General features: G+C 37.1%; 2 protein-coding genes across 2 annotated transcripts; both read left to right on the forward strand.

Moving 5' to 3' along the window:
* The first annotated feature begins 7,915 nt into the window (after positions 1-7,915).
* Positions 7,916-8,641, forward strand: LOC110891663. The gene has a single exon (XM_022139321.1). It carries the CDS (start codon positions 7,916-7,918, stop codon positions 8,639-8,641), a length of 726 nt encoding a protein of 241 aa, XP_021995013.1.
* Positions 8,642-11,037: 2,396 nt separating this feature from the next.
* Positions 11,038-11,631, forward strand: LOC118490225 (secreted RxLR effector protein 161-like). The gene has a single exon (XM_035987635.1). The coding sequence runs from the start codon at positions 11,038-11,040 to the stop codon at positions 11,629-11,631; it is 594 nt and encodes a 197-aa protein (XP_035843528.1).
* The last annotated feature ends 2,308 nt before the right edge of the window (positions 11,632-13,939 follow it).

The raw sequence follows: 13,939 nt of genomic DNA on the forward strand, positions 1-13,939 counted from the left end.
TTTTTGGCAATCGGTTAAAGACTGACGAATCCTCGTCATCTACCCAAGTCGGATCGTTCGGATCTGTCTCTTCACATTCGTTGTTCATGTTGCGCGGCGTGAGCCGGCTGTGAACAGGGCCTCGTTGAAGGGTTGACGGATAGTCATAATAACTATCCGTTTCCCCTCTTGTATCGTGCGTGTCGTGTACGCTCAAACGTCTGGTAGGGGGAGGCCTGTTTATTCTGCCTTGGAGATTTGGCGGTGGAGGCATCTGGCGCGCTCCTTGACTTGGGGGAGTTACTAAGGACGGTTCTGCCGTCAAAACTGCTTGTTGCGCAATCAGCGACTGGTACGCTGCATTGATAGTGGCGATATTTTTGGCATACCACGAGGCTGGGGTTTCGCCTTCTGGTAAGCCTAATAATGCCGAAACATTCTGAGCTGGCGCTGTGTTCGAAGGTCCTTCTCCGTTGTTCCCTGGGGTGACCACTTAGTGGCTTGGGTGCTGAAGATAAAAAGTCCAATTCAAACCACAAATTGTCTTTAAATTCAAGGGTTTTTTTTGTTAGCGTTGTTTTAACTAATATAACAAAGCTTTTATGATTACCTCAATGCTTTGATACTTTGAATGGCATTTGTTGGGTCAGTTATAGTTTTAGCATGTGGGGAGATTTCAAAGGCAACATTTATCAGGATGCAACCATAAACAGATGCGTAGCTAGAGAACCAGATGGTACACGTTAGACTGATTGCTTATTTTTAGCAAATCTGTTTCATATACTAAAACTAGTTTGTACAATTATGTTTTCTTAGGCGTTTGAGTTTTTACTCGATGATAACAGTCGGAGGGCATCAGATCATTGGGAAAGACACCCAGGTGCGACTATTGCATTCAGGCCTTATAACTCTTCTTACTCGGATAGTGAGCATCCAGGTGTAGACCTTACATTTGCGTTAAGGTAAGGTATTGTAATAATAAATCTAAGTGAAGTCAATGGTCAACCCTGTTTGTTTCTTCATGGTCCACAGTGTTGTAATAAAATTTGAATTTGCAGATCATATACACCTGTGAGAATATTCAAGAACTATATGATTTAGAAGTGGAACGTATACGGAGGGGTTGGGCTTATGTGGATCACCAGGTTTTGCATCTTTCTAATAACAGTTTGGCCTTCAATGATGGATGTTTGGTCGTGTATTTTAGCAAAAGTCCAATAAATAGATTTATGAGGTTTCTTACCTTAATCCGTTTTCTAGCATGCTAACAACTTTTCTATTTATTTATTTGAGTTAAATGCCAAAATAGTCCCTGTGGTTTGGGTTGTTTTGCCAGTATAGTCCAAAGGTTTCATTTTTAACATCTGGATCCAAAAAGGTTTCATCGTTGCCATTTTGGTCCAATTGACTTAACTCCATCCATGCTCCTCAGTTAGTTAAGGGGTATTTTTGTCATTTCATGCTTTCTGAATTATATTTAAGGTTATAAAAGGAGAACAAAAACTGTTGTGAGGGAGGATCGAACCCGGGCCTCTAGCCGGTTCACTCACAAACGCACAAGACACTAGCCAGTGAGCCATGCTCACATTTGTGCAAGAAATGGATCTTTATTGATTTTATTCTTTGATACAGTTCATCACCTACACCTGCAAACAAATGACCAAAGAAACCCTAACCTTGATCCCTTCGTCTTTTAACCCACAGTGACTGCAAGCGTAAAGTAAACTCAAGAACGTAACATCGTTCGGTTCTAACCCTTCGTTTTCCATTTGATTGAATAACTCGACTGCTTGTTTTCCCATTCCGTGAAACCCATAAGCTGCGATCATAGAACTCCAGAGAACCAACGTCGTGGGTTTCAGTTTCGGAAAACGATTTTAACGAATCTTTAAAGCACCCGCATCTCGAATACATGCTGATTAACGAGCTAATGACTGAAACCGATGATGTGGCACCTGTTTGGTCATCTGTTTGCAGGTGTAGGTGATGAACTGTATCAAAGAATAAAATCAATAAAGATCCATTTCTTGCACAAATGTGAGCATGGCTCACTGGCTAGTGTCTTGTGCGTTTGTGAGTGAACCGGCCAGAGGCCCGGGTTCGATCCTCCCTCAAAACAGTTTTTGTTCTTTTATAATCTTTAATATAATTCAGAAAACATGAAATGACAAAAATACCCCTTAACTGAGGAGCATGGATGGAGTTAAGTCAGTTGGACCAAAATGGCAACGATGAAAACTTTTTGGATCCAGATGTTAAAAATGAAACCTTTGGACTATACTGGCAAAACAGTCCAAACCACAGGGACTATTTTGGCATTTAACTCTTTTTTTTTTCTTCTGTTGCAGCATGGATTACTATTTACATAAGACATACTACAAGACCCCTTTTGACTACTTACTTGAGAAGCATTTCTATCATATTACCTGTTCAAATGTTATTAAAAGCACTTGTATCACATTGGCATCCCTAATTTAAGATCTCATTTATGAATTTTATTTTTTGTATTTTATGTTTTCTTGCTTCTCAGGTTCGAGGAAACCAGTTTGGTGGTTTTTATTTGGAGTCATCTGTATATGTAAGTAGCAATGTTGTAGAGATCGCTAGTCGGGCGGCGGAGTACTGACTAGGGATTAATCAGGATTAATCGGATCGGAATTTTTATATGTAATTTTTAAATTTATATATATACACACAAATTAATATCAATAAAATACTTAAAAATAGTTCAAAATTCAAAGAAGTAAAAAAGTTGATTCCATTGGTCACATTGGAATTTTTATATGTAATTATCAATTGTCCATATTCCCATCCTATATTATCAGACTTACTTTTAAGTTTTTTTTATTGCCAGTTGATTTCATTGGTGACATTAGAAGTAGCAAAAGAAAGGCCTAAGTGTTTGTCAAACCATTACCTTGTTTCACCACTAATTTTAGATCATAATATAGAACTATATTATTAAAACTTTAATACAATTTAACACCACCAGTTTCAAATTATAAAGTATATTTAATGGGTCAAAATATAAGCCACTTGAACATGATTTATTATATGAGTTATGTTTAAACATGTCGGCCATTATACATCATTAAAAACTTTTGAGCATGTATTGCTATATCTGAAATCTTGAACCCCAAGCCAATTTGTGAACTTAAAATCATTCATTGACCGAATGAGTTGAACATAGTGAAACGAATACGTAATGAGTTGAATTGGGAAGAATAAATTGTTTGCAAGGCCTAAGTGTTTGTCAATTCACCACTAATTTTAGATCATAATATAGAACTATATTATTAAAACTTTAATACAATTTAACACCACCAGTTTCAAATTATAAAGTATATTTAATGGGTCAAAATATAAGCCACTTGAACATGATTTATTATATGAGTTATGTCTAAACATGTCGGCCATTATACATATTTCATTAAAAACTTTTAAGCATGTATTGCATTAACTATATATTGGCCAAATCTTTTTTTTTTTCTTTTACAACACAAATTATACAAGGCACTAAAAAATGTTAATTTGCTTAATTAATACGTAAATCATGTTCAAGTTAAAGTTTTACCCCATTTACAAAAGATAATCAGATATATAAACACAAACAATGTAAAAATATACTTGTTAAAATGTTAATGTCGCCCAATTGCTTGTTGTCTGTGCCTTTATGTTCCAAAATCATCCAATTGCTTGCCTTTTATGCTTTTGTGGTCCAAAATCCAAGTGGTGTACAGAAGGAGAAGAAGTGGTGATAATGTATGATTGCTAGGTTTAGTCGATGCCTCATCCAATATATTTTAATGGGTCAAAACATGTTTTTTTTGGGCAAGATTGGAATTAAACAATTTGGTCCATGCATTTAATGGTTAAAAACATTTGTTTGGACCAGATGTAAACCAAAAGAAGTGGGCCGCCTAGAAACGATTTGGCCGACTTGGGCCGACTTGGACCGCCTTGCACCGACTAGGACCGGTTTGGACCGACTACCGACTAATGGTCTGACTAGCTCAAAATTAATCAGTTAATGCCAGACTAGCGCCTAAGCGCCGATTAATTCCGATTTTTACAACACTGGTAAGTAGAGGTGTACAAAAAAAAAACCGGTTTTAGAACCGAAACCGGGAAAAAAACCAAAACCGGTTTTTTTAAACCCGTTTTTTATAACCGGTTAGGATTCTCGATCTGAAAAACCGGTTAATAACCGAATCCGGTTTTAAAAAACAGGTTAAAATCGGTTTTTTTGGCAAAAATCGGTTAAAAACCGATCCCAACCGGTTACACCGGTTATTGTTTTGGGCTTGAAAAACCGATTAGTAACCGAAACCGGTTATAGAAAAAACTGGTTTTCGTTTTGGATGAAAAAAAACCGGTTCGGTTAATAACCGAAACCGGTTTTTGAAAAAAACCGATTTGTACACCTCGATATATGTAAGGGACCCGTTTGAACCTTGCATTGTTTTTTGGAAATTGTTTGAGCTTTAAAATTTGTTACTTTTTTATTTTAAATCCAAATTAGGGGTTGGGTTAATAGGGATGAAATGGTTCAATGATGGTTGAAAGCTTTGTTGACTATAATGTGTGTATGTGTTATAGTACTTTGACTAAAATAAATACAGAGGATTTATGGTGCTGCAATGAAAAGATCCTAATGCCTTTATCATCTATGTGTATACGCTAAAGCACAGTCTTGGCACGTATCAAACCATACAAGTTCTAACACAAAGCAACATATGGCCTACACTCAACAATTGAATATTTATTTCAAATTCAACTAACAATCTAGTAGGCTCAAATATCTCACCGAACAAAAGGAATTTGGGTTACCGCCACGTAGCATGTGTAATTCCTAAAGCATGTTACCCCTAGTTAGGCATCTCTTCTCAACTATTCTTTAAAACTTGTCAGAAATACTCTCATGAAACTTAAAGGGACAACCATGACTAGGGATCTAAGTTAGCTTTAATATCAGTAGGAACCCTTTAGCGATTGAAAATGTTGGTTTTCATGTAGTTCAAGCATACTTGAGAAACAAAAATTTTCAAAATTTTTCAATTTTTCACAATTTCAACTCTTCAAGCATTTAAGATCAACAATCTTACCAACCCTTTTCTCGAGTTACCGCATCCCCACACTTGGGATACATTGTCCCTAATGTATGGTGCAATTTATAATCTAAACTCGAGAGATACCACCCGCAAACCATGAACGGCTAATACACTTAACACAAGGAAACCACTCTCAACACAAAAATTTCACACCACCAAGTACACGAAAACAAATAAAACACATGATAGATAAACACATGCACCTGATCAGAAAACAAGTGAGTGTTTGTATTGGTGTAGCTGCTACGATCTAACCGGAACATACGCCCCTCATAAATTCTTTGAGATCTCACCGGGGATGTTGCCAAACATCCCCACACTTGATTCATTGCATCCGTGAAGATGGAACGTAGAAACCTGTCAAAACACAAACACACCAAAACGAAACCAAACCAAAATACAATACTCTACATCCTCGGGCTGCCTCCCGAGAGCACTAAGTTTAAAGGTCTTCAGCCAGACCGTACCTGCTATGCGCTACGGTGGTCTCAATGCACACTTACCCAAAACATTTCCAACGAATGCCCGGAAATTTACATGCCATCTCCATAGGTTTGTAAGTATAATTGGCATGTTCAGACTGCACCTGCGGGTTTCGCTAATCCACTTCACGAGATATACCTTGATGTCTTGTTGTTTCACCCTTCTCATCTTCTTTCTCGAACCCTCTTCCCCACACTTATTAATTTGAATGATTGATATGGGGAGAGGTTCGGTACACACATTCATCTCATCAGACTGCTCTGCCTCCTCATCCTCACACACCATCTGATTCACCAGTGACTCTTCATCAGATAAAGGATTCATTGGTATGGTATTATCCTCCACAACCTCCTCCTCCATGTGAGAATAATCTCTAATATCATCAGGTAATGGTGAAAGGCGTTCTTCTAGTTCTATCTTCATTTTTAACTTCTGACACTTGGAAACTAGAAAGCTGATTCAATCTTCATCAGAAAGGTTGGGTGCTGATAAATACTGCTCAAGTTTGGACAAAGTCACTTCCAACATAGCAAGCTTTTTCTCCTCTTCGGTCTTAGAATATTCCTCGGGATGATACTGTCGGTATCCCTGATACGGTCTTGAGATGTACGCATCCATCATTTTTTTATTTCAATACTCTGGATTTTCCAAATACACCGCGCACACATCATCATAATCATAAGTATGATTACGACCGCAACAGAAACATTGTCCATCCGTCCTTGGTTCATAATAAGTATCCTCGTCCCGATCCCATCCGTTAGAGTAATAACCATCCTCTACCGTTTTATCAGAATCAAAGAAATATGGTGGAGGGGAAGGATTATCATAGCAAGGCATCGGTGTTTCTTCCAATTTCGCTTTTTCCCGTCTAAATCGGGCCTCGTGGCAACCGATACACGGGTGAAGTGGTTCCCTGCACAAAATGCATGTAAGAGAGCTGCATAATATTGTAAGACCTGTCATCCTGCACAAACACAAGCACCACGCGTAAATCTGAACAAAACAAAACAAAACTGACACTATTTTTGGATTTCTTTTTACTAAAACTTATCACTAAACACTTTGCGCACGCCTCCCCGGCAACGATGCCATTTTGATGTTTGTCGTTATAGACATGCAAAAACCAACTAAACTATGTAGATAGGATAAGTCGGATATCGAACCAGAGGAGGATTGTGGAAAATGTTATGATGCTAAGTATTAATTAACTAATGCTAAAAAGTAAAATTCAATTGATGGTTTGATTGTTTAGGAGAATTGTCTAGGTTAACGAATAAAAATTGAGAATTAAATCAATAGGAGAGAAGATGGTTCCTCCAGATTTCAGGTTTTACAGTTAGCTTCAACTATGTGTTTAATCGTGACCTACATAGACATAGGTGTTAATTTTGATTAACTAATTGTGATAACCAACGACTAAGTACTCCGGTTAATACATAGCGGGAGGTTATCGAATGATTATCAATTACAATTACAAACCCTAAACCCATGTCAAATATATCCCAATTACTAGAACTCTCGGGAACTGAATGCTTAGAAATTAAGGTTTAAATAAATACAATTGTTTACAATCACTAAGTCAAATCAATGATGAAAAACATCGAATACTTAGATCACCAAGTTAAAACGATTGTAACAAACACGCAGTATCATCTAACTTACAAAAACCCTCCATCCGGAAGAAACCAATACGAGATTAGCCGCTCATCATGTCTCTGTTCACGTGCACTCCCTTAATATTGTGAGTGATGATGATGTTGAAAACCTTCCGCCGTCAATATATTCCCACAATTGATCCAAAACAAAAGCCCAGCCACCACTTCCAAGATGTCGGCCCATATGCATAATGATGATTCTTTGTAGAATGGCCAAATGATCTTTGTATATTCCCACAAGCAGTCCATGTATATGATAATTGCGGCCCACTTTTGGGTTTGTTTCCTTGTGGATTGAATTTTACCCGTATAACAATCCTCCCAAAATAATGCTACAGATATATTCCCTCCTAATTATCCTCCTAAGTTATTATGTTTTCAGTTACACTTTGACTACATAAATTTTCAGTTATATTTTGACTAAATCCTTGTATATATATATGTGGTTGATAAATGAAAGAGATATACACTTCTCATCTTCTCATATTTATCTTATTTTTCATATCACGTTATCAGCACGAGGCTCTAACAAACTGAGATTTATCGGAAATCTGAGATATCAGAAATCTGAGATCAATCACAAGAATTTGTAGCCGTTTTCCCGTCGCCGGCCAACAACACATATTCATCACTCTGTTTCTGTTTTGTGATTCCGAACATCTTCGGCTCATACATCCAGACAAAATGTCGAACTTATCAAAACTCGAATTCGTCGCCCTTGACATCTCGGGAAATAACTACCTCCCATGGACTCTTGATGCGAAAATTCATCTGACAGCAAATAATCTAGGTGCGACAATCAATGATGAGAATCAAACCTCCGCTCAAGATAAGGCTAAGGCCATGATATTCCTTCGTCACCGTCTTCACGAAGACTTGAAGAGGGAGTATCTTACTGTTGAGGACCCTCTCGAGTTGTGGAAAAATATCAAAGAAATATTTGACCACCAGAAGCTGGTCTTGCTCCCTAAAGCTCGCTATGAATGGCTTCATTTGAGGCTACAAGATTATAAAAGTGTTAGCGAGTACAACTCTGCTCTTTTCCGCATCACCTCTGAGCTTAAATTATGTGGTGAAAAAATAACCGACGAAGACATGCTTGAGAAAACTTTCTCAACGTTCCATGCATCAAACATGCTCCTGTCGCAGCAGTATAGGGAACGTAAATTTACAAAATATTCTGAATTAATATCATGTTTGTTGGTCGCGGAGCAAAACAACAAGCTCCTACTACAAAATCATCAAGCGCGACCAGTCGGTGCAAGCCCATTGCCAGAAGCCAATGCGGCAAATTATCAAAGCGGACGTGGGAGAGATCACGGTCGCGGTCGCGGGCGTGGTCGTGGAAGGAGCAATACATGGCGAAGAGAATCTCAAAATTCTAAATCTAGTGGTGGCGAATCGAGCTGACAAAACACGGGACGACCTCCTAGAGGGAGAATCGGCGAGAGCCAAAACAATATATGTTATAAATGTGGAATGTCAAATCATTGGTCCCGCACATGTCACACCCCTAAACACCTCGTTGAGGCATATCAACGCATGATGAAAGAAAAAGGAAAGAATGCTGAAACTAATCTGATTGAGAATGCACCTTCACCCACGATATCAGACGTTCATTTGGATGCATGCGATTTCATTGAAAATGTTCGTGATGTTTAAACATATTTAACGTACCTTTTATGTTTTACTTTTCACATTGTGACCTTGGTATTTGGTTTGGTTTGAAACTTTTGCAATGTTTTATTTTTACTCTTTGCATTAATTTTTATTTATTTCCTAAAGAAATATGCATGCTGGCTCCAGTAGAGCTATTATTGGTGATGAATGTCTGGTAGATAGCGGTAGTACTAACACTATTCTCAAAGATATGAAATAGCTACCCGAAATGTAGCGTTTGCCCGACTATTAACGCAAATCATACAGTTGAGAGCTCATTTCCCTGAAAATCCAATTAAAACCATACGGGTGGATAATGCAAGAGAATTCACATCCCAAGCTTTTAACGATTATTGTATGTCGATTGGGATAAAGGTTGAACATCCAGTAGCTCATGTTCATACACAAAATGGTTTAGCTGAATCATTAATTAAACGATTACAAATAATCGCTAGACCTCTCCTGATGAGATGCAAATTGCCATCTTCTGCATGGGGGCATGCTATTCTACATGCTGCTGCACTAATCCGATTAAGACCAACTGCCGATCATGAATACTCCCCATTACAACTGGTCTCCGGAAGAGAACCAAATCTGTCCCACCTCAAAATATTTGGTTGTGCGGTATATGTACCAATATCGCCACCACAACGTACCATAATGGGACCACAGAGAAGACTGGGCATTTACATTGGTTTTAGTGCCCCTTCTATTATTAAATATTTAGAACCATTAACGGGTGACATGTTTACAGCACGCTTTGCTGACTGTCAGTTTAATGAGACAGTATTCCCAGTCTTGGGGGAGATAAGACTAAAGAAAGACTGGTAACACAAGAGTTAACATGGAATGCATCATCATTATCGAATCTCAACCCCCGAAGTGGTCAATGTGAATCTGAAGTCCGAAAGATTATACATTTGCAAAGAATCGCAAATGAATTATCAGATGCATTCACATACACAAATAGGGTGACAAAGTCACATATACCAGCATCAAATGCACCTGCTCGAATTGAAGTAATCCCAGAAGCGATTACCATACAAAGAAAACGTGAGAGACCAATAGGTTCCAAAGAAAAAAACCCACGTAAGCGAAAAGAGCAGAATAAATCAGTTGGTGAAAATTTAGTAAATGAAACTCTAGAAGAGGTAAATGTCCCAGAAGAGACAAATATAATTCCAGAGGAAAATGAAAATCCAGAAGACGCACTGGTACCAAACGAAAACGAGATCTCTATCAATTATGTACAAAATAGTACAATATGGAACCGAAATGAAACACGTGTTAATGATATGTTCTCATATGCTATAGCAACAAATATAATCAATGAAAATGATTACATACCTAAAACTCTAGAAGAGTGCATGCACAGAGTTGATTGGCCAAAATGGCAAGAGGCCATAAAGGCTGAGTTAGGTTCGCTTGAAAAGCGAAATGTTTTCGGACCTGTAGTCCGAACACCCATAGACGTCAAACCAGTAGGTTATAAATGGGTGTTTACTATAAAAAGAAATGAAAGGAATGAGATTGTACGATACAAGGCACGTCTTGTATCACAAGGGTTTTGCCAAATCCCAGGAGTTGATTATGAGGAAACGTATTCCCCTGTAGTGGATGCGATAACCCTTAGATTTCTAATTGGCCTTGCAACCTCAGAAGGACTTCAAATGAGACTTATGGATGTCGTCACTGCATACTTGTACGGGACACTAGAAAATGACATCTACATGAAAATCCCTAAAGGATTAAAAATGCCGGAAGCATTAAAATCAATACCTCGAGACATGTGTGTTATTAAGCTAAAAAGATCTTTATATGGTCTTAAACAATCTGGCCGTATGTGGTACAATCGGCTTAGTGAATATCTTGAAAAAGAAGGATACAAGTCTGATGTAATCATTCCATGTGTTTTTATAAAAAGATCACTCTCAAAATTCACTATAATAGCAGTCTACGTGGTTGATATAAACATCATTGGAGCTCCTGAAGAGATAAAAAAAACTGCTAATATATTAAAGAGAGAATTCGAGATGAAAGACCTTGGCACAACAAAATTATGTCTCGGCCTGCAGTTCAAGCATTTGCACAACGGTACATTCATACATCAGTCAAATTACATCCAGAAGATGTTAGTACATTGTAATATGGACAAAGCTCATCCTTTTAGCATACCCATGGTTGTCCGACCGCTAGATCCTCAAAAGGACCCTTACCGCCCTCAAGAAGAAGGCGAAGAAGTACTTGGTCCAGAAGTACCGTACTTAAGTGCGATCGGTGCTCTTATGTATCTTGCAAATAACACGAGACCTGATATTGCATTCTCGGTACATGTACTAGCGAGATACAGTTCAAACCCAACACGTAAACACTGGAATGGAATAAAACACATATTCCGATATATTTGCGGGACACAAGACTTAGGTCTTTTCTACCATAAAGATCAAAAGTCCCAGCTTGTTGGGTATGCTGATGCTGGATATCTATCAGATCCACATAAAGAAAAATCTCAAACAGGTTTATTCACATATGGTGGCACAACAATTTCTTGGAAGTCAACTATGCAAACACTTACAGCAACGTCATCAAATCATGCCGAACTAATTGCACTATATGAGGCTGGTCGAGAATACGTGTGGTTGATATCAATGATTACTCACATACAAGAAGCATGTGGATTAGAACAGATCAAGAAGGAGCCGACAATTATTTATGAAGACAATGCTGCTTGCATAGCTTAGATCAAAGAAGGTTACATCAAGGTTGATCGAACAAAGCACATTTCACCAAAATTCTTCTCAACATATGACTTGTAGAAAGAAGGGGAAATTGATGTTTGCCAAATCAAGTCAAGTGAAAATTTAGCTGACCTATTCACGTTATTCACAAAATCTTTACCAAGAAACACTATCGAGCAACTATCACACAAGATCCGTCTCCGTAGATTGAAAGATGTTTGTTGAATTCAGGGGGAGAATTATACACACTGTACTCTTTTTCCCTTAACTAAGTTTTGTCCCAATGGGTTTTCTTAGTAAGGTTTTTAATGAGGCAGTACAACTGATCCAGTAGTATCAGTTTATTATATAGGTCCTGAAGTATCTATTTAATATCATCCTGAAGTATGTTATTAACTGTGTATAATAAATAATAATATATATCTGAGGGGGAGTGTTATAAATACAGATATATTCCCTCCTAATTATCCTCCTAAGTTATTATGTTTTCAGTTACACTTTGACTACATAAATTTTCAGTTATATTTTGACTAAATCATTGTATATATATATATATATATATATATATCTATATGTGGTTGATAAATGAAAGGGATATACACTTCTCATCTTCTCATATTTATCTTATTTTTCATATCACCCCATTTATTTTCCAATGTCTGCACGTTGAAGATGATGATTATTTTGTTAATTGAAAGCCCAAACCTAGGGCTGTAAACGAACCGAACGTTCAGCGAACAGTTCGTGAACCGTTCGGCGGGAAGTTCGTTTATGTTCGTTCGTTTCATAAACGAACGAACATGAACAAGAAATTTCGTTCGATTAGTTAAATGAACGAACATGAACAGAGGTCTCGTTCGTTCGATTGTGTTCGTGAACGTTCGGTAAGGTGTTCGTGAACGTGTTCGTGAACATGTTCATGAACATTCATTGATTTGCGTTCGTTTATGTTCGTATGTTTGTGTTTTAATTGAAGATCTTTGTACTTTTTATATTTTATTTGTACTTTTTATATTATTAAACTTTTATGTATTTATTACCCTAACAATTAAACTAGGAAACCCACTTTCACATTGTTTATGCATCGTTTCCCTTTCATTTCTCATTATTTACATCAGCGAATACGATCGACCTCCGTTCCATAATAAGGGATTCAAGTTCGAGTGCTACTCTCTGGGCCATCTATCTTTATCCTTCATCGCGTTCGCCAAATTTATTTGTGTTTGTTTGTGTTCGTGAACCGTTCGCGAACACGCTCATTTCCGACCACGAACATAAAATCTCGTTCGGTAAGTGTTCATGAACCGTTCGTGAACACATTTATTTTCTTAACAAACGAACACGAACAAGGCCTTGTTCGTGTTCGTTCGGTTCGTTTACAGCCCTACCCAAACCTTTTGTCACCTCCAAAATCCAAGATAATGATGATGTTAGTGTTGACTTGATGCTTCCAAGAAAGTCACCCTCAAAACCTTGTATATATGCGTGAGATGATGATGATTATTATTAACTTCTTGACTTTTGTGTCCCTCAAAACCTTTTTTGTGCGACGCCACTAGTCACGTGATGATGGATCATGAATTTAAAGTCCAACCTCCTTGCATGTGAATGTAGTCCTCTTTTTTATTAAGGTGTCAAAACCAGTTGTAGAGATCGTTAGGCGTTAGTCGGACGGTGGAGTACTGACTAGGGATTAATCAGGATTAATCGGATCAGAATTTATATATATAATTTTTAAATTTATATATATACACACAAATTAATATCAATAAAATACTTAAAAATAGTTCAAAATTCAAACAACTAAAAAGTTGATTCCATTGGTGACATTGGAATTTTTATATGTAATTCTCAATTGTCCATATTCCCATCCTATATTACCAGACTTCCTTTTAAGTTTTTTATTGCCAGTTGATTTCATTAGTGACATTAGAAGTAGCAATCTGTCAAATGAATAAGAAACAAGAAAGGCCTAAGTGTTTGTGAAACCATTACCTTGTTTCACCACTAATTTTAAATCATAATATATAACTATATTATTAAAATTAAAACTTTAATACAATTTAACACCACCAGTTTGAAATTATAAAGTATATTTAATGAGTCAAAATATAAGCCACTTAAACATGATTTATTATATGAGTTATGTTTAAACATGTCGGCCATTATACATATTTCATTAAAAACTTTTAAGCATGTATTGCATTAACTATATATTGGCCAAATCTTTTTTTTCTTTTACAACACAAATTATACAAGGCACTAAAAATGTTAATTTGCTTAATTAATACATAAATCATGTTCAAGTTTA

Source organism: Helianthus annuus, chromosome 1 (genome assembly GCF_002127325.2).
Source record: "Helianthus annuus cultivar XRQ/B chromosome 1, HanXRQr2.0-SUNRISE, whole genome shotgun sequence".
Classification (NCBI taxonomy): domain Eukaryota; kingdom Viridiplantae; phylum Streptophyta; class Magnoliopsida; order Asterales; family Asteraceae; genus Helianthus; species Helianthus annuus.

What these genes read in the sequence shown, in the direction of transcription:
- LOC110891663 (XM_022139321.1), top strand. Translation starts at nt 7,916, where the DNA reads ATGTCGAACTTATCAAAACTCGAATTCGTCGCCCTTGACATCTCGGGA.
- LOC118490225 (XM_035987635.1), top strand. Translation starts at nt 11,038, where the DNA reads ATGGACAAAGCTCATCCTTTTAGCATACCCATGGTTGTCCGACCGCTA.